The 22,228-nt window shown below is 48.4% G+C and overlaps 4 protein-coding genes and 1 long non-coding RNA gene across 8 annotated transcripts; 3 read left to right on the top strand and 2 right to left on the bottom strand.

Moving 5' to 3' along the window:
• Window positions 1-265: 265 nt before the first annotated feature.
• On the bottom strand, window positions 266-4,421 carry ndufv2 (NADH:ubiquinone oxidoreductase core subunit V2). Its single transcript, XM_058061479.1, has 8 exons — window positions 4,258-4,421; window positions 3,919-3,972; window positions 3,372-3,434; window positions 3,120-3,236; window positions 2,871-3,039; window positions 1,626-1,735; window positions 500-576; window positions 266-421 (listed from the first exon to the last, which is right to left on the bottom strand). Exons 1-8 carry the CDS (start codon window positions 4,297-4,299, stop codon window positions 328-330), a joined length of 726 nt encoding a protein of 241 aa, XP_057917462.1. The 5' UTR covers window positions 4,300-4,421; the 3' UTR covers window positions 266-327.
• A 1,661-nt stretch (window positions 4,422-6,082) lies between these two features.
• On the top strand, window positions 6,083-9,032 carry si:ch211-106k21.5 (trophoblast glycoprotein). Its single transcript, XM_058061478.1, has one exon. The coding sequence runs from the start codon at window positions 6,805-6,807 to the stop codon at window positions 7,903-7,905; it is 1,101 nt and encodes a 366-aa protein (XP_057917461.1). The 5' UTR covers window positions 6,083-6,804; the 3' UTR covers window positions 7,906-9,032.
• A 1,322-nt stretch (window positions 9,033-10,354) lies between these two features.
• Window positions 10,355-13,958, top strand: best4 (bestrophin 4). Its single transcript, XM_058062642.1, has 9 exons — window positions 10,355-10,524; window positions 11,866-11,966; window positions 12,298-12,531; window positions 12,595-12,749; window positions 12,818-12,895; window positions 12,969-13,121; window positions 13,381-13,461; window positions 13,540-13,694; window positions 13,760-13,958. The coding sequence occupies exons 1-9, from the start codon at window positions 10,373-10,375 to the stop codon at window positions 13,956-13,958; spliced, it is 1,308 nt and encodes a 435-aa protein (XP_057918625.1). The 5' UTR covers window positions 10,355-10,372.
• A 100-nt stretch (window positions 13,959-14,058) lies between these two features.
• On the bottom strand, window positions 14,059-16,238 carry LOC131109790 (uncharacterized). 2 transcript variants are annotated; one of them, XR_009120787.1, is made up of 7 exons: window positions 16,132-16,238; window positions 15,569-15,628; window positions 15,031-15,066; window positions 14,826-14,861; window positions 14,621-14,656; window positions 14,403-14,456; window positions 14,059-14,163 (listed from the first exon to the last, which is right to left on the bottom strand). It is a non-coding gene; the product is annotated as an uncharacterized LOC131109790 (long non-coding RNA). The 2 variants fall into 2 exon arrangements; XR_009120788.1 differs by lacking the exon at window positions 14,826-14,861 and having other exon boundaries at window positions 16,132-16,236.
• A 567-nt stretch (window positions 16,239-16,805) lies between these two features.
• Window positions 16,806-22,029, top strand: hectd3 (HECT domain containing 3). Of its 3 annotated transcripts, none has more exons than XM_058062131.1 (19): window positions 16,806-17,102; window positions 17,383-17,829; window positions 17,932-18,185; window positions 18,255-18,390; window positions 18,470-18,591; window positions 18,667-18,780; window positions 19,295-19,377; window positions 19,462-19,627; window positions 19,714-19,795; window positions 19,887-20,069; window positions 20,136-20,357; window positions 20,500-20,613; window positions 20,686-20,775; window positions 20,845-21,051; window positions 21,120-21,249; window positions 21,327-21,401; window positions 21,469-21,544; window positions 21,633-21,701; window positions 21,798-22,029. In XM_058062131.1, exons 2-19 carry the CDS (start codon window positions 17,482-17,484, stop codon window positions 21,880-21,882), a joined length of 2,556 nt encoding a protein of 851 aa, XP_057918114.1. In that variant the 5' UTR covers window positions 16,806-17,102; window positions 17,383-17,481; the 3' UTR covers window positions 21,883-22,029. The 3 variants fall into 3 exon arrangements, with proteins under 3 accessions (XP_057918114.1, XP_057918113.1, XP_057918112.1); XM_058062130.1 differs by having other exon boundaries at window positions 16,807-17,102; window positions 17,938-18,185; window positions 21,469-21,556; window positions 21,798-22,028; XM_058062129.1 differs by having other exon boundaries at window positions 16,823-17,102; window positions 21,469-21,556; window positions 21,798-22,017.
• Window positions 22,030-22,228: the final 199 nt, after the last annotated feature.

The following is a 22,228-nucleotide window of genomic DNA, read 5'->3' as shown; positions in this document are numbered from 1 at the left end:
CCGGCGACGCTCCAAACCGTCTTCTCATTTAGTCGAAGCGAAATTTAACGACCTTTTCTGCTATTCGGGGATTTAAAAGTGAAAACATATTGTTCTGCAGTTTGTGTTCTCCCCAAGCAGCAGCGGGTTTTGCTGAGAGGTCCACCCGCTCTAAGCAGCCACTCGGAGGGCATAGTGGAGCTCTACCAGCCAGGAATCATGCATGGTCGGGGGAGCAGCAGTCTAGGAAGTGTTCCTGTATGCTAACTGCTAAAGCAACACCTTGACACTCGGAGTGTGATGATTGCAGTACAGTCGTTTATTTACACATGATCAGGATTTGTGCATTTACAGGTCAGGTCTCACACCAAAACCGGGTCCTTTAGGAGGTTCTGTCAGGGAGGTCAGTCCACCTGCAGGCTCGCAGGAGAAACGGCCACTCCTACATGGAGGAAACCGTAAAAAGTCAACTAGAATCAGCAGGTTCACTTTAGATGGCCAATAAACAACATGATTGTACCTTGGCCCCGGTGGTGGGACTCTGCCGGCTTGAAGCTCATCTATGATGTGCTCTATATCCGCTGGGGTGAGGTCCTCCTGAAATAGCAAAGTAATAACAAAGTACCATTTAGAATGATAAAACCACTGTTGAGTAGGCCGCACTAAAGCACGATGGGTAATGCAGTAAAGAAGATGTACTTGTACTTATAAAGCTGTGTAGAAATTGGTTTAGCTTTTGTGTAATCTAATTAATATAGCAACTAACACCCTCCCACTGGGGTCATGAATATGTTGTAGTAACTAAGAGTGATGCGCCGTATTCCTTCACAGTGGCAGGAAGCGGCTCTTTAGTGGAACACAGCTCAGCCCTGCACCCTGGCCAGGGCTCAAACTGGCCTCCACAAGTCCCTGCCAAATTCAAAGAAATGTGTCCATCATCCCCAATCCTTGGTCTAAATCCTTGGACATGAATGCTTATGTCTCTTTTCTGTGCGCTCTAAAGATAGAAAAACTGTTAAGAGACAAGCCACCCACAAAGACCGCTCCTAACAAGGTATTATATATACACCCGCCGGAACCATGTAGTAACCTAGTACATTCATGATTACAAGTAATACTTTGAAGCATTACCGGAACCTCCTCCCTGGAAACATCTACTGTGGCATGACTGTTCAAAGTCCACAGTAAAAACAGCTGGAGGTGGTGGTCTGGGGCGTTGAGAGTGCGTGGCGAAGCTAGTCGCTACCGGGTGTGGTGTAGGGGTGTCAATATGCCAGTAACGTAGTTCCATCATGCCGTCTCTATCTGTGCTTATATCTTTAGTACCTTCGTATCTTTAGCAAGACAAACATCTCCTGCCTCACATATGGGTTGGAGATGATGGGCATGGCTGCCTCCAGGTCGCTACATCATGGTTAGGGTTGATTTGATGCAGGAAAGTATGATGATGTAGCCACGCGGATGTTTAGTGTAGCGCTTGGTGTTCATGACGTCTGGCGTGGCCTTGAACGTGCTTGTGGGCGTGTCAGTCAGGGCGGCTGCAGGGCACGTATGGAGACCAGGCACGGACCAACAGGCCTTTTCCAAACATCCACATGCATGTGCTTCAGGAGTGCCAAAGTGACGGATGAAGGAACCACACTCACATAGTAGTTGTCGTTGATCTGCACCATTGGCGCGTTCACGCAGGCACCGAGGCATTCCACTTCTATGAGCGTGAACATCTTGTCTGAAGTTGTCTCTCCAGCTTTGATGCCTGCATAGAAACCCGCATTAGCAGACAGTATAAATACACATACATACATACATATACATATATATATACATACATATTCATACGTATGCAGGCATCCCCACTGCACTTTGACAGTCAAATATGAGCCACGGCGAGTGAAGGTGATTTCGTCACGCCCGTGCAACCAGAATGAAGTACGTGTTCCATGTTGAGTTATTTCCATGAGAATGAAAACTAGTCTGAAATGTGTCGTCAGCATGATGCCAGCCTGTGTGATCGTTAGCTTGACTCATATTGGAGTTTGACTCATCTACCATCTTGGTTTACCCATTTGGCCTGGCTGGAGTTATCCACCGGGTCTCTGGTCCACAGACTCCTATTGGAGTTTGACTCATCTACCATCTTGGTTTCCCCATTTGGCCTGGCTGGAGTTATCCACCGGGTCTCTGGTCCACAGACTCCAAGTGTGACTTTTTTTTTAATCTCAGTGACATGTATCAACAACACAAAACAACTACTCCTTTTGGACATGTGATACTGCCAATTGTACTACGTGATGTATTCCACTGTAAACTGTATGCATGCTCAAATCCACCATTCCACCAGTACCACTTCCAGGGAACTTTCAACCACTTTACACTCCTAAAGGGGAAGGAGGAGACAAACGCCAAGGGTGGAGGAAGGAGGGCGGTGTTGGAGTCATCATGTACATGATGCCACCAATGAGGACTTCAGGAGGCGTGGGGGGGAAACGGGGTGGATCGAGAAGACCTAACTGTCATTTATTGTTGACTATTTATCAGTACAAGAGTGAAAATGAGAGGGAATGTCAGTATTTCAGATATTTGCCATATTTGTGTTTCTATATTTAAGTGGGTTTCAGCATTTTCTGCTTTTTAAGTCAGGGGCCTCTGTGCTCCCCGTAGACTAAGGTTAGTCTAGCCCTGGTATGTGGGTGATGGAGATAGATGTGTCATGCAAGCGTAAGCACACAAACATTATGAAATATGAATTGTTTGAGCTCCACTGGCAGCCAAATATGTGCATTGTTATCTTCAGTGTAGACAATAAAGTGCATTTCCCTTCCTGCTTCCTGCTTCCATGTCTTCATTGGGGACGGGCCATCAAGTACAACCTCAGCGCTGGCCACCCTTACCCAGTTTCTTTTGGATGGCCTCCAGGATGCTGTCGGAGTTGCAGAGCATGCACGGCGTGGTGGTGCAAATCTGAATGAAGTACTTCCCCACAGGCTGGCGCAGAAACATGGTGTAAAAGGTGGCCACCTCGTACACCCTCATGGGAGCGATCTCCAGCACCTCGGCGACCTGGAGGACAACAACGGCACCCGTTCAAGCAGGCTGTGACCTCTAATAGTGAGCGTCAGCCCCCCCAGAATGCAGCGTGCCTTGTTCATGACGGAGATGGGAAGCCATCCGTGTTGTCTCTGGGCTAGGTCCAACACGGGGATGGTCGCCGCTTGCTTGTGGCCCACGGGGTACATTGAAATGATGGCTTCGATTCTCTAAGGACACAAAGGACAACACCGGATAACAAAATCAGCCCCTTTCTGCAATTGTGGAATTGAGTTGCTAAAGCGTCAAATAAAGGCTGGGCTGAATGTGGAATTGTACATGTGCTTGACGTCAGGAAGTGCTACCTTTTTGTTCTCCTCTGTGAACTCAAAGGGCGTGTCAGGGTTGTTGCTGGCTGTGTCTCGGTGCTGAAAAGGACAGATCTTGGCTTTAACAGGAATAACCATTCAAGCGCAGTGGGTCTCAACTGGTTTGGCTGCAGGGCCCACCGCCACCTTGCAACGACACGCGGCCACGCACATTGCAAGCCTTACCTCTGCATCTCTTCCTGCTTCCAGAATAGAATACAATAGAATAGAATAGAATAGAAGCTCTGCTCCAGCTAAGACCTACATGCCACGGCCTTAGGACTGGGGGGCTGTCATCCGCTTACAGCCACGCCCATATAAGGACGCCCGCTCCTCTGTGACATCACAAAGGAAGTTTTGCGACGCCCCCCTGGACCAGAGCATTTGGAGCCGTCCCAAAAACCGGACTACCTGGAGAAACGCCAGCACTCATGGGAAGAACATGCGAACTCCACAGAGATGCTCAAGCGGAGATTGGAACCGGATCTCCTGCCTGGGCATGCATTGTCCCTTACTTAGATATCCAGGTGAAGGTTAAACTCACCACAAAGATGCCACCAGCTCCGGTACGTGTAGCAGACTGATGGAGACCCCTCACCTGGAAGCACAGGCCCCACAACAAGTCGCTTATATTGTCTGCCACATATGTACGCATTCATATCAAACTAGTGTATCAAACTGATCTTAAAGTCCCATCGCTCCGAGTCTGCCGGATAATGGATGTAAATGTACACACTTGACAGCTGGAGGGGAAGCAAATCCATGCTAACGTTGTCCTAGCTTGGTTGTTAGCTAAGCGGCCTTGCCCTTGTGAAGAGTCATGCTATTTTGTCACAAACGCCTTCTCAAAATGGCCACAAAGCCATAGAATATGAAGCCGTACCATCCGCGACACCGCAGACCGAGCAAGTGTGGAGAAAAACATCCCGAGGGTAGAAGTTTGGTCCCCGGCTCGTCAACAAATGGAGAGGACAACCGCAGCTAACAACATGAGCCACTCGACTCTCGATTATCTACGTCTGACTGACTGGTGACGTCAGCAAGGAAAGGAGGGGTTTTTTTTACACAAACAAAACTCTTGACAAAAACAACACAACAAAACAAATGTCAAGGGGATATAGAGAAAATGACAATAAATAAAGTATAGCTAAAAGACAAAATAAAAAAACTTCAATTTCGGCGCATTTTAGGGGTTTTCCATGGGCCTCGCTAGAATTGAATAGGTCCGTAATGACAGGTATGTGTGATACAAATGTTTACAGGTTGTTGTAAATAAACATCCCCAAGCCTTAAGTGAAACATGAACATTTCCTCCTGTTTCCTTCCCTTTTCTGTGCATTCCAATGAGAGAAAAGGAGTTAGCATGACCCAGCTAACAACAGTATAGGAGATACCTAGGCAGACTAGGCTCCAGGCAGACATTCATCCCAAGGTGAGCATCCCATGTATCTGAGATAGCTTCTGCCCAGCATGTGCAGCCACGATGTGGGTCAGGCTGTATCCAGGCCACCTCCTTCTGTTTGTGCAAAGGTTACAAGTCTAAAAATATTTCCTCCAAGGTATTGGGGCCACATTGAAGGCATTGAACATCCAGGGATATACCAGAGAGGTTGCCGGTTCCAGTGCAGCGCCTGTTGACCCTCCACCTCTTGGTCATTCTCACAATGTCCGGGCAAAAACCAATAACCCGGTATTTGAAACATCCCAATCTGTGAGCCGTGTGACCCGGAAGAGTTTTTATCTGTGGAATGAAGAGCATTGAAATGATGACGTTTGACCGTCTTGTGCTTTCTAAGCTCTTATTTTGTAAAGACAGGATGTGTCCATAAAGTCAGGCTGTTTTAGCCGTGTACAGTTCAATGGTTCCATGGGGGGGGGGTAACTCAGCACTACTTTCCCAACAGTTTGGGGGGCCGGATGGAATTGCTTTGAGGGCCAGATTTGGTCCCCCGGCCTGAGTGTGTTTGTGCGTAGATCCTTCAAATGATACTTTACGCCAACGACCAATGGTGGCAAGGTAGCTGATAATATTCCACAAAGTTTGCACTTGACTTTGGACCGCAACAGGACTCTCTCAGGTACAGCGCTAATTAGCTAAGGGGACGCCCTTGTTGCCATTCATGCACTTGGATTGTGTGTGTGTGTGTGTGTGTGTGTGATGCACAAATGGTGTTTACAGAGGAGACAGCTGATCAACCTCAAACAGTGCAGGGAAAAGTACACACACACTTCCTCAAATCTCTGCACCCCCCCCCCATGTTTACAAGGTAATGGCCCGTGAGTCATTGCACACACACTGCTGTCAAGGACATGGCGGGAACATGTTCCTGTTGCCAGGCGACACAGATGCACTCATTCAGCATCCCGTGGAAGTGTCCGAGTGATGCCCAATACACACAATGTGGGGGGGGTCAAGCACCATGCCCTGAGGTCTGCATGAAACAAAGTACTACTGGTACGCAGAGGCGGGAAAGCAGGTATTTTGGAGTGGCCAATGAACCTAACATGTTTCCACTGCATGCCAACCACTCAGCCGAGTGGAATGGATTTTTTTCGGGCGCTTTAGCATCAAAATATGTATTTCCCATGGCTTCCATTGTTAGCTAGCTTATATTTACTCGTTTTCCTGTGATAGATTGCACAGAAAAGGGAAATGTTCGTGTTTGAAATCAGGATTGGGAAAGATGGGCAAAATAGCAAAAGTGTGGTTCCCCTTTAATTAAACTCCACCCACCTGGGTGGAGAGACACACCCTCTTCTGCAGGAGGGGGAAGAGGTGACAGTCACTGGAATGCAGGCGGAAGAGCTCTCCTCCAGCATATTTTGGGAATATCGGGATTGGGAATCTGGTACGAGATTGACTTGAAGGCCAACTGAAGTCCTGTTGGTCTTGGTCTTTGATCTCCAGCAGGTGTCAATCACTGGAGGGCGGTGTCAAGGGAACGTTTGGACACATGAGGTTTACAGTTTTAGCAACATGTCTTCAGCCTCCGCCTTTTTTGGTCTGCTTCTCCTTTTGTAGTCCTGGAAAACCCAGCTAGTTTATGTTGTTCTTGAAGGTCTTGGAGGCCAACGTTGGGGAACCCTGGTGGCGCCATGCAGCTAGCACACACAGCCTGACTGTGAATACTAGAATACTGTTCTCTGCCTGACTCCCCAGGCAGTCCGGGAAGGCTGAAACGTTCCTGAAACGTACCAAATGTTCTTTTGCCCAAGGTGATCCCAAGGTGATCCCAAGGTGATCCCAAGGTGCGTAGAGCTGCCACGCCCCACCTCGAGTGAAGCTTCACAGGGGAGTCACTTCTGTCGTCCCCGACCACGCCATCTCCATGCCGACGCCCACCATCCCCAGAGCAACCAGCAGTCGTGAGGGGAGGGCAGCGGTTTGGGAGGCTTTTCTTGGGATTGACTTGGTCGTTGTCCTGCAGAGATGCTTCATCAGTGGAGCGTCCTGGTCTTCTCTCTGCTGAGGACAGGGCTTGTGGGCGGCTGCCGGTGCCCACCTGCCACCGTCTGGTCCGAGTTCCCCTCAGAGACGCCGGCCACCGTTTGCTGCCTAAACTTCTCCGGCTCCGCTTTGGGTCAGGTGCGGTGGTCCCGGCTGACCAACCAGTCCAGCCTGCGGATTCTGGATCTTTCCGACTGTAACATCACCTCACTGGAGATGTCAGGCGTGGAGGCCTCCCTGCTGGAAAAGGTTTACTTGGGCCGCAACAGAATGGCGGCTTTGCCACTGGACTTTCTGGCCGGACAGCCCCGCCTGGAAGAAGTGGACCTAAGCCAGAACCAACTGGAGGAGCTCCCGGAAGGCTTCTTACAGGACTCGGACAACTTGCGGAGGTTGGATCTCCAAGAGAACCGACTCAGCTTCCTTCCAGCCTCCGTGCTGCAGAGGCCCGCTCTGCAGAGCCTGCAGCTGGACGGGAACCCCTGGGACTGCTCCTGCTCCTTCCTGGAGGTCCTGGAGAACAGCAGGGACACAAAGACGGGGGTCCTGGCGAGCAACTTGACCTGCGTCTCCCCCTGGAAGCTGGCGGGCCGGGCGGTGTGGTCGGTGAGGGTGAACGACATGTGCCGCCCGGCCAGCCTCACTGCGCTCTTCTTCACGCTCCCGCTCCTTCTGCTCTCCGCCCTGGTGGTCTGCTGGTGCTGCGGGAGGAAGAGGAAAGAGGCCCCCATTTTGGGGGCATCAACGAAACGGCGGTCCAGCTCCCCCGGCGCTGGGCTGAAAGGTCACCACGGGCAGATGTCAGCTGACTGCAGGGGGCGGGACGTCCCGGCTTCCGAGCTGCTGGGCCGCACCGCGAACATGGATGGAGAAAAAGAAGTCCGGCTGGGTTCCATGGAATCTCTCCAACCGGAATCCCGCTGCTCAGATGGGAAGCCTAGCGGGACCGAGATGGACTCGGTCAGCGTGTCGGAAGTGCTGAAAGACTCGGCGGACCGGGAGAGAGCTTACATGACTCAATCCACGGAATATTACAGCCTGGTACCAGGAATCCGGCTGGATGACTCGGACCATGGAGAATGAGCCGCTGGAGATTTAGGATACTTATTATAGGAACAATAGAGCGGAAGCATGATTTTATACTTTCCATGGAATACTTGGGCCTGCTGGGGGAATGTCTCTGAAGGGAAGGACAAGGTTACACTTACGACGTTCCATATAGAATTCCAACAATACTATTTGTCAATAACGTGGCTTTAGTTGAAAGAGCTCCTCCCCTATGTGGGGGTGTTGTACCCTCCCCGTTCCTGTTCCTCTTGTTTCTAACCGTTTTCCATTGGGAAGTTGGGTGTCACTCTCTCCCGAGGAGCTGCTCAACCGGAAAATTCACGGCTCTGTTGGTGTGTCCAAGTGTGTCATGCTCCTGTCATATATCATATTATATATATGTATATAGCTGTCACATACCATATTATATATAGCTGTCATATTATATATACATATCTGACTATCTGGACCACGTCCTTCATCATGGTGTGGAAGGGACATGATAAAGGATGTGGTCTTTAACTAGGACCCCAGATGTGCTACGGGAGCCCATCGACCCGAGGCCGTAAGGAGAGGAGGCCACGGCACCGTGTCAGCGCTCCACAGGAGGAGTCCATACGGTTCTATAAAAACTAAGAGGCTGATATACAGCAGATACGAGCGTGTGAAAAGCAAACATGAGGCGGGTGGGACGGACCATGCAACACATCATATGAGCTGTCAAACATCCTTTCATTCCATCCTCCTTCCAAGCAGGCGACGTTTGACATACAACATGATCACGTGATACATCTAGTATCACTCTTTATGGTTATTGTTGGAGGTGCTGGCCATCAAATCTGGCAGACATTTCTTCTAGGAGACCCTTTTAGTTGGAGACCAGGACATCTTCATAGCATCACGTTCCTGGGATAAACTGGGAAAAGAGTGAGAAGGTCAGCTTAGTTTGGTGACTAACAATCAAAGCAACACATGTCAAAGATTCATAAAAAGATGAAATAATACATAATCATGCGGTTTTTATTAGTTATGAACTTTTCCTCACAGTCTGACATGTTTCTTAAATAAAGAATGAATGCTGTTCTCTAAAAATTAAAATATAAAATTTATACTCTGTAGTTTTTAACCTGATCTGTAATTGACCAGTTAATTTTTCCAGGCATGTGAACAGCACATTGTCTTACAATTGTTCATTTTTCCACCTACCAATAAAGTTACTTCAACTGGTCTAGTATGTGTTGTCTACGTGGTAACAATTGGCAGAAATTTAGTTTTAGCTAAGAGGTAACAACACAAAAACTAGCAGTCATCAGTATATAAAATACATACAAAAGGAAAGACAGATCACAGAATGAAAAGGGAAAGTGAACTTACCGATTGAGATCTTTCTCCACCAGGGATGGTTTAACTTTTGATGGATGCAAGAAGATTGTCGTGAGGCAGTATAAGCTAGCTCCCCAACTCTCTGCTATGGCGCTTTTCCACCGGAAGTTACCTTAGCTGACGAATAGGGCCTGTCACGTGTTGCTGCCACCTTCTGTTCTGGAGAGGTATTGCAAATGGGATCCAATCTGAACCCATTAGGTTGTGCTGACATAAAACCATCAAGTAGTTTGAAGGATTTTGCTTGTCATGTTAAAACTACATGATGGAACAATGTCTAAGGACTAAACATGAATAAATATACCATAAACTACACTATCTATCACAGTTCTAGTATCTAACATATCAAAACAGACTCCACTAAACTAAATTCACTAGTACTTTAGGGAGTAACGCTAACGCTTATTATTTGGCTGCTCTTGTAGGGTTCCCTGCCGTAAGCGTGTACAACACTCAGCCAGCTTGACCTAGAACTGTAGTACCAATGTAGTATTCTGGTGTTAAACCATTCTGACCTATAACTGTAGTACCAATGTAGTATTCTGGTGTTAAACCATTCTGACCTATAACTGTAGTACCAATGTAGTATTCTGGTGTTAAACCATTCTGACCTATAGCTGTAGTACCAATGTAGTATTCTGCTGTTAAACCATTCTGACCTATAACTGTAGTACCAATGTAGTATTCTGGTGTTAAACCATTCTGACCTATAGCTGTAGTACCAATGTAGTATTCTGCTGTTAAACCATTCTGACCTATAACTGTAGTACCAATGTAGTATTCTGCTGTTAAACCATTCTGACCTATAGCTGTAGTAGGAAGGTAGTATATATAACAAATATGAATAATAATATACGTATATAATAAAGCCAACCCATCCTATTATATGTAAATATGACATTATATTGTAGTGTGCCTGATGATGTAATGGTTTTCCACACAAGCAGGGAAAGGAACGCTGATAAGGAAGATTTGTGTCTTTTGAGGAAGAAAAGTGGACACAAACATTCCCAGGTCATAAATCAACACGCCGGGCCTTTAAATACGGAGCAGGACGACAAGACTCTTCTCTCCACCATCATCATCATCGTGGAAGGTGTGACCCTCCTGATCTGCTGCCATGACGCTTTCCTACTCCCTGGAGGTGGCCAACGTGAGCTTCGGTGGCTTCACCAAGCTCCTGTTCCGGTGGAAGGGCAGCATCTACAAGCTGCTCTACAAGGAGTTCCTCGTCTTCTGTGGCGTTTACGTCTTTTTCAGCGTGCTTTACAGGTGAGACGCCAGTCGGTGACAAGATTACAGCCTCTACTTCTGCAATGGCTTTACTGCTTTGTTACTGCTCTGTTACTGCTCTGTTACTGCTTTGTTACTGCTTTGTTACTGCTTTGTTACTGCTTTGTTACTGCTTTGTTACTGCTCTGTTACTGCTTTGTTACTGCTCTGTTACTGCTTTGTTACTGCTTTGTTACTGCTTTGTTACTGCTCTGTTACTGCTCTGTTACTGCTCTGTTACTGCTCTGTTACTGCTTTGTTACTGCTCTGTTACTGCTCTGTTACTGCTTTGTTACTGCTTTGTTACTGCTCTGTTACTGCTCTGTTACTGCTTTGTTACTGCTTTGTTACTGCTCTGTTACTGCTCTGTTACTGCTCTGTTACTGCTTTGTTACTGCTTTGTTACTGCTCTGTTACTGCTTTGTTACTGCTTTGTTACTGCTCTGTTACTGCTCTGTTACTGCTCTGTTACTGCTTTGTTACTGCTTTGTTACTGCTTTGTTACTGCTCTGTTACTGCTTTGTTACTGCTTTGTTACTGCTTTGTTACTGCTTTGTTACTGCTTTGTTACTGCTTTGTTACTGCTTTGTTACTGCTTTGTTACTGCTCTGTTACTGCTTTGTTACTGCTTTGTTACTGCTCTGTTACTGCTCTGTTACTGCTTTGTTACTGCTTTGTTACTGCTCTGTTACTGCTCTGTTACTGCTCTGTTACTGCTTTGTTACTGCTTTGTTACTGCTCTGTTACTGCTTTGTTACTGCTTTGTTACTGCTCTGTTACTGCTCTGTTACTGCTCTGTTACTGCTCTGTTACTGCTTTGTTACTGCTTTGTTACTGCTTTGTTACTGCTCTGTTACTGCTTTGTTACTGCTTTGTTACTGCTTTGTTACTGCTTTGTTACTGCTTTGTTACTGCTTTGTTACTGCTTTGTTACTGCTTTGTTACTGCTCTGTTACTGCTTTGTTACTGCTCTGTTACTGCTTTGTTACTGCTTTGTTACTGCTTTGTTACTGCTTTGTTACTGCTCTGTTACTGCTCTGTTACTGCTTTGTTACTGCTTTGTTACTGCTCTGTTACTGCTCTGTTACTGCTTTGTTACTGCTTTGTTACTGCTCTGTTACTGCTTTGTTACTGCTTTGTTACTGCTTTGTTACTGCTCTGTTACTGCTCTGTTACTGCTCTGTTACTGCTTTGTTACTGCTTTGTTACTGCTTTGTTACTGCTTTGTTACTGCTTTGTTACTGCTCTGTTACTGCTTTGTTACTGCTTTGTTACTGCTTTGTTACTGCTTTGTTACTGCTTTGTTACTGCTTTGTTACTGCTTTGCCTTCCACCGTGCAGGCTGATGCTCACACCCGAGCAGCAGGACCTGTTTGAACGCATCGCCCTGTACTGCGACCGCTTCACCAACACCAGCTTCATCCCCGTTCTCTTCGTGCTGGGTACGTAGAGGGAACGCCAATATGCTGGCCCAATGGGATGGAATACGGGAAAAGACGGGAAATGCCACCTCGTCCAAACCAAAGCAACCTAGCGCTAGCATTCATCGTTTTTGCTACTTTTGTGGGCAGACATAAACACTTACCACCATCATGCTAGGTATTCCCGTTCTACGTTTCAACATCAGACTATTTGTACAACATTCCAGTCCAGCTTCAGCTCGTCTTCCAAACCATTCCTACGATCATTCTTCATTTCAAAGGTCGACGACCTTTCAGTGGTGCGGTTCCACAATTCAGACATTCACCGCATAATCCCAAATGACCTTCCTAGGCTTTTATGTGACCTTGGCCTTCAACCGATGGTGGGGTCAATACACCAGCTTCCCGTTGCCCGACAACCTGATGATGGTGGTTTCCGGCAACGTCCACGGCGCCGACGAGGGGGGCCGCCTGCTGCGCCGCACGCTGATGAGATGCGCCAATCTGTCTTCGGTTCTCATCCTGCGCTCCATCAGCACCCGGGTCCGCAAGCGCTTCCCTACGTTGGATCACGTGGTGGACGCCGGTAGGTACCGCCCCGAGCACGTGGAGTCGCGTGTCCCTCCCTGGCCGTCACGTTTGTGTCCAGGCTTCATGACGTCACACGAGCTAAAACTGTTGGAGTCGCTGCACTCGGACTTCAACAAGTACTGGATGCCCTTGACCTGGTTCGCCAACCTGGCCTCCCGAGCCAGAGAGGAGGGTCGCGTGAGGGACGACGTGGCTTTGAGGCTCCTCATGGATGTGACTCACTTTGGTTTGGTCAGCGTGGACATGAAGAAGCAGCTTGTGACCATTCCTTCCTCTTGTAGGAGCTCAACAACTACAGGACCAAGTGCAGCCTCCTGTTCCACTACGACTGGATCAGCATCCCTCTGGTCTACACCCAGGTGGAGCGGCATCACGGTAGCCGGGCCCCCCACCCATCCCCATCTTACTGGCCGTCTCGCTGTCATTCCCCAGGTGGTAACTTTAGCCGTCTACTCCTTCTTCGCCTTCTCTGTCGTGGGCCGCCAGTTCCTCAACCCGGACAAAGGCTACCAGGGCCATAAGCTGGACCTGTATGTGCCGGTCTTCACCCTGCTGCAGTTCTTCTTCTACGCAGGATGGCTCAAGGTGAGCCCAGGCCGCTCTGGTCACACCTGTAGAATATATGACCCTGCTTGAAATGCCTGGTAGTATCTCGTCCTTTTGAAGACTTCAGGACTTCAGGTATGAGAATGGGCTTCATTTCCAGGCGTGGCTCAGTAGCAGGACCGTGTTCTGGTTGCTAAGCACAACAAGGTCACCCAGTAGTCGGACACAGACATCTAAAAACAGCAACACTGCTGGAGTTCAAGAATTGAATTGGGGCGTTGTCCCCCCCCCACTGTAGGTAGGAGAGTTGATCATCAACCCATTCGGAGAGGATGACGACGACTTTGAAACCAACCAGCTGATTGACAGAAACTTCCAGGTGGCAAAACGCCCCGTTCTTTCAGGCGCCTGCTGCTGAGATGTTTGGGTGCAGACTGTTTCTTTGTGCTTCCTGCAGGCGTCCATGCTGGCGGTGGACGACTTGTACCAGAACCTGGCTCCACTGGAGAAGGACAAGCACTGGGCTCAGAGACATTTCTCCATCCCTTACACATCTTCAACTGCAGCAGACAGTCGGAAACCAGCATTCCGAGGGTCCACCTTTGACATGAGGTCAATGATGACCGGACCTTCAGGCTCATCTTCAGGCTACATTCTTTAACGTGCTGCATTTGCAGGATGAGCACGGGCGACCTGGAGATCCATCAGGCCGGGATGGAGATGCAGAAAGATGGCGTGGGTCTGCTGCGGGGTTGCAGCCTTCCATCACTGACCGACACATCCTTACATGACCTCATGAACAACACTGAGCATGATGAGGGCCATGATGAAGATCAAGTGAAGATAATGATCAAAGTGGACGCAAACGAGGAATAAATATGGCTTATAAGTATTGTGAAAGTCTTGGTTTCTATGACGTAATTCCTACAAACATTTCAAGGACTGCAGTCACTGCAAATAATGGAAAGACACCACATCCATTTTGAGATGTTTTATTGCTACATGAAACCAAACTCCAAGGCAGGGATGTTGCTTCTAGTCTCATCCACAAGGGGGCGCCGTACTGTCGGACTCAGGACAGCTGGAGAGACAAATCAGGTGTTACTTTCAAACACACATGAGCATGACTGATAGCATGAGGAATGTCTCAGGACTTCAGTCAGGTTCTGCTCAACGGGAATTGGGTAAACCTGTGCCAAAGTCCTGACATTTATCTCCCAATACGAAGATTCCACAACAGAGCAAAGTTGGTCTCTGACATGGCAGTACATGATTGGTACACAGGCGGACATTTCACATTTTAAAGAAGATTTTGCACACCTGAACATTTGGGCGTTGCAACCACTGCCCCCTGCTGGCCAACCGCTGCATGTCCTGCAGGAGAGAAATTATCTTGAGTTAATGGTCCACAGCGGATTAACCCCCATCCGTGGGCTAGTGTGCTCAGGGTTAAAGTTCACCATAATATGTCAGCATGATGTGTTAAAGGACATCACAGCACACTAGGCCAAACAAAGACAAGCTAGGCTACGACTCACCTCGTTGCCAACTCCCATCATCCACTGCAAGCCATCCTACAGGACATTTCGGAAGCATTAGTTTCACTTACAAAAACTATGGCGTGCGTGGCCCTGTCGGTCAGTGTGCTCAGGGTTAAAGTTCACCATAATATGTCTGCATGATGTGTTAAAGGACATCACAGCACACCAGGCCAAAAGGAAGACAAGCTAGGATACGACTCACCTCGTTGCCAACTCCCATCATCCACTGCAAGCCATCCTACAGGACATTTCGGAAGCATTAGTTTCACTTACAAAAACTATGGCGTGCGTGGCCCTGTCGGTCAGTGTGCTCAGGGTTAAAGTTCACCATAATATGTCTGCATGATGTGTTAAAGGACATCACAGCACACCAGGCCAAAAGGAAGTCAAGCTAGGATACGACTCACCTCGTTGCCAACTCCCATCATCCACTGCAAGCCATCCTACAGGACATTTCGGAAGCATTAATTTCACCTGCAAATATGCACACAAACAGCATGGCGTGTGTGGCCCTGCTCTAGGCCCGTCCCGACATATGCCCGGGATGGGCCACTCTCATTGGGCCTCGCCCTGCAGCCTCTCAGCAGCAGCAGAAACTAAAACAGCCTGCAGAGCTGATAAACATGTGCAGAGGCTTCATCTTCCAGCACCGTAACACTGATCCAGACACGTCGCCTGGGCAGCTGACTGAGTGCTGGGATGTGATGCTACATTTGTGGGACCTGCCAATATCTGATTTCATTTGAAATACTACTGAAGGAAGTACTATAGTGAACCTGACAGTCCATCTGCACTGTACAGAAGGAGCTTGAAACCAGGATATGGCAAAGCTGCATGTTGCGTCTGCACTAGCATTCAAATTAGTCACTGCCTTCCTCCTCGCTACTTGAGAAGCACTGGCTTTCACCAAAGATCATTGCAAGTGTTGGGAGACGTTCATTTTACCTCAAGGACGGATAGTTCCGTGTACCCTCATCTACGTTTCCATCAAGAGATCTTGCATCTCTGAAAAAGCAAACAGTACAAACATCATTGTCGGGGGGTTACCATGATTTAAATACAGTCGACATAATCTATAATACTTATGCTCTTTTATTCTAATATGAATACAAATACATGAACCGTAATCGTCGTGGAACGCGACCGTTAGCATTATTAGCATGTAGCTTTAGCAGGATGCCTCGTGCTACTAGGTCCCGAGGCTGCCACGTGCTGCCAAGTCCTCCGTAAGGACAGCGTTACATCAATACTTAAATGTCTTTTTATATTTTTACACGAGTTATGTTGCACATTTGTAGTTGAAGTTTGAGGTGTAGCACAATCATACAAGTAACGCATTAGTTCTATGCTCCATGCGGAGCATTCATGGGCTCTTCATCACATCATGGCGCACTTGTCACAAAATATACATACATACATATATACACCCCTCACTTAAAAAGAGCATGATTATGGGCCTTCTCACACAATATGTATTTAAAGAAAAACGTAACAAATTTAACACTTACCAGTCTCTTGAGCACGAGGACGCGTTGCCAGGTCATGAATCTTCGGAAAGGAGAGAGAGAGAGAGAGAGCGGAAGTCACGTGACACAAAAGCAGCCCAGTTTGGCGCAATGCATTATGGGGAAAAGTAGGATTCTCCTATTGTTTACTGACGGGTGGCAAGCAACTTTTAAGCGTGGGTACAGCCACGGGGCCCCATGAATTGCTGACTGGCTAGGGATGGCTCAGAGACAATTTTAACAAACGCTGCTTTGTGCTAAAGAACATTAGATCGTTTCCGCTTGGACGCATTTCACTGCAGCACACGATTGCCTATTTTGTGGAGGAGCTGTCAATAAAACCACGTCTCGCATGAAATTTTAAAGTGGACCAAGTCTAATACGGATTAGGTGCTAAAGAAGCATCTAAATGTGCCTTTATTGCATTTCACAAGTTCCACATATCCAGTGGTGAGCATCAAGTAAAGGCAACGTCTGAAATGCTTTCACTTTAAGTGTCACAATAAACAGACCATCGGGACACACATGCTCATTACGTCAGTTCCGCCTTAAATTTCCCATTAGCTTACGTGCAAATCGGAAGCCAACTTCGATCGTTTCAGTTACTATGATCCCTTTTTAAAAACAAATTGTCATTCATTGGCTGGCATGCATTTATTTGGAGTTGCATTTACAACATATTTCAGTGTACCTCGTTTCGCGCTTGCAGTTGTATTATTTTAAAGTTATAGTGCTCTCTCAAACTATCTAAATTAGAAAGTTTGGTTTGTCAAATCTATGTCAAGCAGTGTGGTGTTAAGACATAAAGCCACAGAAGAATTAAAACAATGAATTGCAAGTGAACGCTTATTTTGAAGTACGGAAGTCCAGGAAGGTCAAAGTAGCTTTGGCACTTCCGTATTGTCACATCGCAGCGAAATCATCACGGACTAAAATACTTCTGTGACAAACTAAAACGCCGATCATCATTAGCGGTACGTAGCCGATGGTTAAGTCTGTTAATGTTACGGTGTCTTAAAATGACAGAATAGTTCATAAACAGTTCAATAGAAAAGCCAAACTTGACAACCGCCTGCTAGCTTGCTACGTTAGCTTTCAAGGAACTGGTGGTTTTATTGCCGCATCATAGGAACTGCTAATCTATCAACCTTTGGACTTTGTATGTTTCATTGCAACACGAAACCCCGGCTGCTGACTGTATGACTTAATTCTGATGTGATCAAGAACTTTCTCTTTTGTTGGCGTGTTTGTCAGGCGGGTCCTCGGGCAGCCAAGCGGAGAGGAGGACCTCGGGGTCATGTCAGCTGACTGCCACTTCCGTCCATCCCCACCACCAACATCAGCATCATCACCATGTCTGTGGGAGACAGCCTTCACCTGCTGCTCGGCCGGATTCGCTTCTTGAACAGATGTATCGAGTGCTTCAAGAAGAGCGAGCCGCTACCTGAGAGTCTGTGCTATGTTCCCAAAGAAGTGTGCTACAAAATCTGCAAGGATTTATCCTCCAGCGGCTCAACCCCTTCTGGGACATCCACTGGAGGGGCCGGCAAGACTGTGGTGTCCGTCTTTGACAGCCCACATCAGAGTGCGCTCAACAAGAAACTGTGCAAGTACACCATTGAACCGAAGAAGGGGACGTGTATCCGGACCACAGGGGAGGAGTACTGCAACAGCCAAGGTCTCTGGGTCAAACTCAACCAGGTGAGGATGTTGTTCTTTTCTTCTGGCTCTTTATGCAATCCATCCTCCCCGTGACAGTGTTTGGGGATGCTGCTGTGACCCCGCGATAACTTACTTGTCCAGGAGCAGCTGGAGGAGCACCGTCCAGGGCAGGACTTGAAGGAGGGTTGGATCCTGGTGTGCAAGCACACGGAGGGTGGCGACAGGTTGGTGCCGGTGGAGTCCCCGGAGACGCTGAGCAGACAGCAGCAGCTCTTCGGCTTCGACCACAAAGCGTGTAATAGGTGGGAGCAGGTGGTGGACGTGGAAAATGCGCTCTTCCTCGGCTCCAAACCCAAGATTGCGGAGCGAGATGACGAAGCTATGGAGAAGCTTAGGTAAGTCGGCTTGTGGAATGTTTCTTCCCCCGCTGACCTAAACAAAGTACATTCTCTCACAATGCCAAGGTATGTCCCTCCGACATGGACATATGAATGCGACGAAGACCTGGTGCACTACTTCTATGACCACATAGGCAAAGAGGACGAGAACCTGGGCAGCCTGAAGCAGAGTGTCACTACTATTTTTGTTTCTTCATGTTCGGTGAGGAATGAAGACGACCGCATTTGCTGCAATAATTCAGGACATCTTTGTCTCACCTTGTGGCCCCATGTGCCGGTAGGAGGATCCCAGCGGGGGGGTGAACTGTCTGACCGACGGCGACACAAAGACATACTGGGAGAGCGACGGCATGCAGGGACAACACTGGATCCGCTTGCATATGAGGAGAGGAACGGTGGTCAAGTGAGAAGCCGCCACTTGCAATAAACCAGAGCTGTCAATAATGTACAACAGTAATATACTTTTCTTTTTTTTAAGTAAGCTCATTTTGACAGTGGACTCGACAGACGACAACTACATGCCAAAGAGGGTCACTGTGTACGGGGGAGAGGGAGACAACCTGAAGAAGCTGAGTGATGTCACCATTGATGAGTAAGCATATTAGGACAAGTGTTCCTCCAATCGCCAAGCCAGGGAAATATTCCACACGGGGGATTCTCGCCAATCCAATGGCCCAAGCCGCAAATAACAACAACACAATCTTTCAAAGCCTGGAAAAGGCTTATTTTTAATACTTAACACTAAGTAGGGATGTTCCCATCAGAGGCAGTGTAAATGTTTAAATGTTCTCCTGGCTACATTAGGGTCACCAAGTTTTTTTTCTGCTGCTTTTCCTGAATAAAAGTAGCGCTAAAAGAGCTACTCGTGTTGGGAACGTTTATTTCCATGTACCGTATGTGCTAATACGGTACAACACGCATGGACCACTGCTAAAACAAATCCACACCATTTACACCAGGACTTCCTTATCCTCAACTGATCTTGATTTTTGTCAAATGTTGAGATTTCGCTCTTCTTTGACGGCTGTCGATGGTGTGGGGAAAGCGGCGAGGATGCTGTACTGTATTTCACTTGACATGTTTTTGTACGTGGCTTTTGTCGTCAGCAATCTGATTGGAGAAATATGCGTGCTTGAAGACATGGCGTCCCACCTGCCAGTCATTGAGATCCGGATCGAGGAATGTCGGGGTGAGTTCTTGCATCCCGTCAATGAGAAACGTCCCCTTGTGTTTTCCGACGTCTGACGCACCGCTGCCTTCTTTTGGCGGGAAGATGAGGGCATCGACGTGCGCATCCGAGGACTGAAGATCAAATCGTCATGCGAGCGAGACCTGGGACTGAACGCTGATGTTTTCCAGTCCTCCTACTTGGTGCGCTACCCCCGTCTCCAGGGGACGCCAGCTGACGTCCTGTACCGCCGAGCGCTGGTCATACAGAGGTGGACGTTGGCTAGCTAACGTGCTTTTTAGCCAAGCAATCAAGCGCCTATGCTCAAATAATTCCTGTTCATGTTTCTTCCTGCAGGTTCATTTCGTTGCTGGACGGCGTTCTGCCACACTTCGTGCCGGCCTGGGACTACAGTGTGGGCACCTTCAACCAGATCAAAGTGAGAACGTTCACATCTTCTGCACGAAAAGACGGAAGAAAGCCGAGCACTGTGTTGAATCATTTCTTTGGTGCTCTGTGGCGCCCTCCAGGGCATCAAGCAATTCCTGCTGCAGTCCAAACGACGCTCGCCGCTGGTTACACAATGCCTGAAGGACTCGGAGACCAGCAAGCCCAACTTCCTGCCTTGCCTTTATATCAACAGGCGCCTGGCCATGGAGCACAGGGACAACCCCTCCCTGGACGCCAGCTGCAAGAACGCCGTGTTCAGTCAGGCGAGTCCAGATCCGCTCTGGTGGTCCAAGAGTGTTCCTGACACTGAGCGCGTCTAATCCTTGCAGGTGTATGAAGGCCTGAAGCCGTCGGATAAATTTGAGAAGACGTTGGATTACAGGTGGCCCGCTCGCTACGACCAGTGGTGGGAATGCAAATTCATTGCAGAGGGAATTATTGACCAGGGCGGCGGATTCCGGGACAGCCTGGCGGACATGTCGGAGGAGCTGTGCCCCAGCTCGGCCGAGTGTCCCATGCCGCTGCCCTTCTTCACTCGCACATCCAACCAAGTAAGCGGGTCACCTGTTGTTTGGGCGGCGTTGTTGGGGACTGCATCCAAGACCCAGCATTGACTTTTCCTCACATTTGGCCAGACGTGCCGTTCTTCCGTCCACTTATGTCCTCCTTTTACGGATATTGGTCTCCACCCAGGGTTCTCTGGAGGCCAGAGATTTCTACGTCCCCAACCCGTCGTGTCAAGAGTTCCACAAATATGAGTGGATCGGGCAGCTCATGGGTGCTGCGCTCAGAGGAAAGGATTTCCTGGTGGGTGTCAGGTGTGGTCATCCTTCCTTCACCTGAGTATACGGGATCTTTGACTTAGTTGGATTGTGGTAGGTTCTGGCTCTGCCCGGGCTGGTGTGGAAGCAGCTGACAGGGGAGACCGTCAGCTGGAGCAAAGACTTCCCTGCTGTCGACTCCGTGCTGGTGAGCATGTTCAGCACCGTATTGATCAAAGTCAGATCACACAGTCCTGGTTTTCTTCCATGATCTCAGGTCAACCTGCTGGACGCCATGGAGAACATGGACCGCGAGACGTTTGAATTCAGGTTCGGCGAGGAGCTGGTCTACACCACCCTCCTGAGCGACGGGCAGATGGTGGATCTTGTCCCTGGGGGCGGCAACAGAGTGGTGCGCTATGAGGACCGCCGGGACTTCATCAGCCTGGTCCAGAAGGCTCGTCTGGAGGAGAGCAAGCAGCAGGTGGAGATCTCCTTCTCGCCTTTTGCTTAGCCCTCTTCAACTCTTCATTTGCCCGTTGTCTGTCGCAGATCACCGCCATACAAACTGGACTGCTAAAGGTTGTCCCTCAGGCGGTCCTGGATCTACTCACGTGGCAGGAGGTGGAAAAGAAAGTGTGTGGAGATCCTGAGATCAGCGTGGAAGCCCTCAAGAGACTCAGTGAGTTTTCTCAAACAGATGACTCCTGCTTGTCACGTGACGAGGCATCATCATCGTTTTATCGTCCTCTTCTGCAGCTCGCTATGAAGACCTGGAACAAAACGATGTCAGGGTGCAGTACCTGTGGGAGGCGCTGACTAACTTCACCAATGGTCCTTCGACCCTCATTGATCAACTGATGAATGCCATATGAAACTGAAGGTGGTTTCTTCTTTCCAGAGGACCGAAGCAGGTTCCTGAGGTTTGTAACGGGTCGAAGTCGTCTTCCTGCTCCAATTTACGTCTTCTCTGACAAGCAAGTATTTTGGCAAGTATACAGTCATCATTGAACACTTGTAAAAATGGCTGACACTTAAACTAAACATACTTCCTTCCTGGTGTAGCTCTGAAAGCGAGGCACTTCCGCAGTCTTCCACATGCTCCAGCACACTTTACCTGCCCAATTATCCAAGGTCAGACGCGTATTTTGAAGTTCAATTCCACTGAATGCCCCCCCCACCCCCCCATTGCAATGTCTGACCAGCGTCCCCCTGGTGTGTTGTCTACAGCGCTAAGGTTTGTGAAGAGAAGCTGCGTTACGCCGCCTACAACTGTGTGGCCATCGACACGGACATGAGTCCCTGGGAGGAGTGATCATCTTGTCTGCACACCATCTTTGGGTGGAGCAATTCAAGGTCATCTCCAAGTACTGTTGACATAACAGCTGTAAATAATATTGGAAAGAAAATAAAGAAATCTATGAAAACATGACTTTTGTTGCCTTGTGGCCTCTGATGTCGACTGAATCATGAAACATTTCTCTTCTTAATCTCAATATCATATAAACCAGATCAGGTTTATAGATCAGGAGCTATCCCCCGCGTCCCCTTCGCTCCTCAGACTCCACCTCCTGGCACTCCCCTGCAAGACCAAGCTCCCAACCTGGGGAGACAGAGCCTTCTCCATCGCTGCCCCCACCCTCTTTGGCCCATTCACTCCT

Source organism: Doryrhamphus excisus, chromosome 22 (genome assembly GCF_030265055.1).
Source record: "Doryrhamphus excisus isolate RoL2022-K1 chromosome 22, RoL_Dexc_1.0, whole genome shotgun sequence".
In the NCBI taxonomy this organism is placed as follows: domain Eukaryota; kingdom Metazoa; phylum Chordata; class Actinopteri; order Syngnathiformes; family Syngnathidae; genus Doryrhamphus; species Doryrhamphus excisus.
Note: the sequence above shows the minus strand (reverse complement) of the source record. Positions and strands in the feature narration are given on the sequence as shown.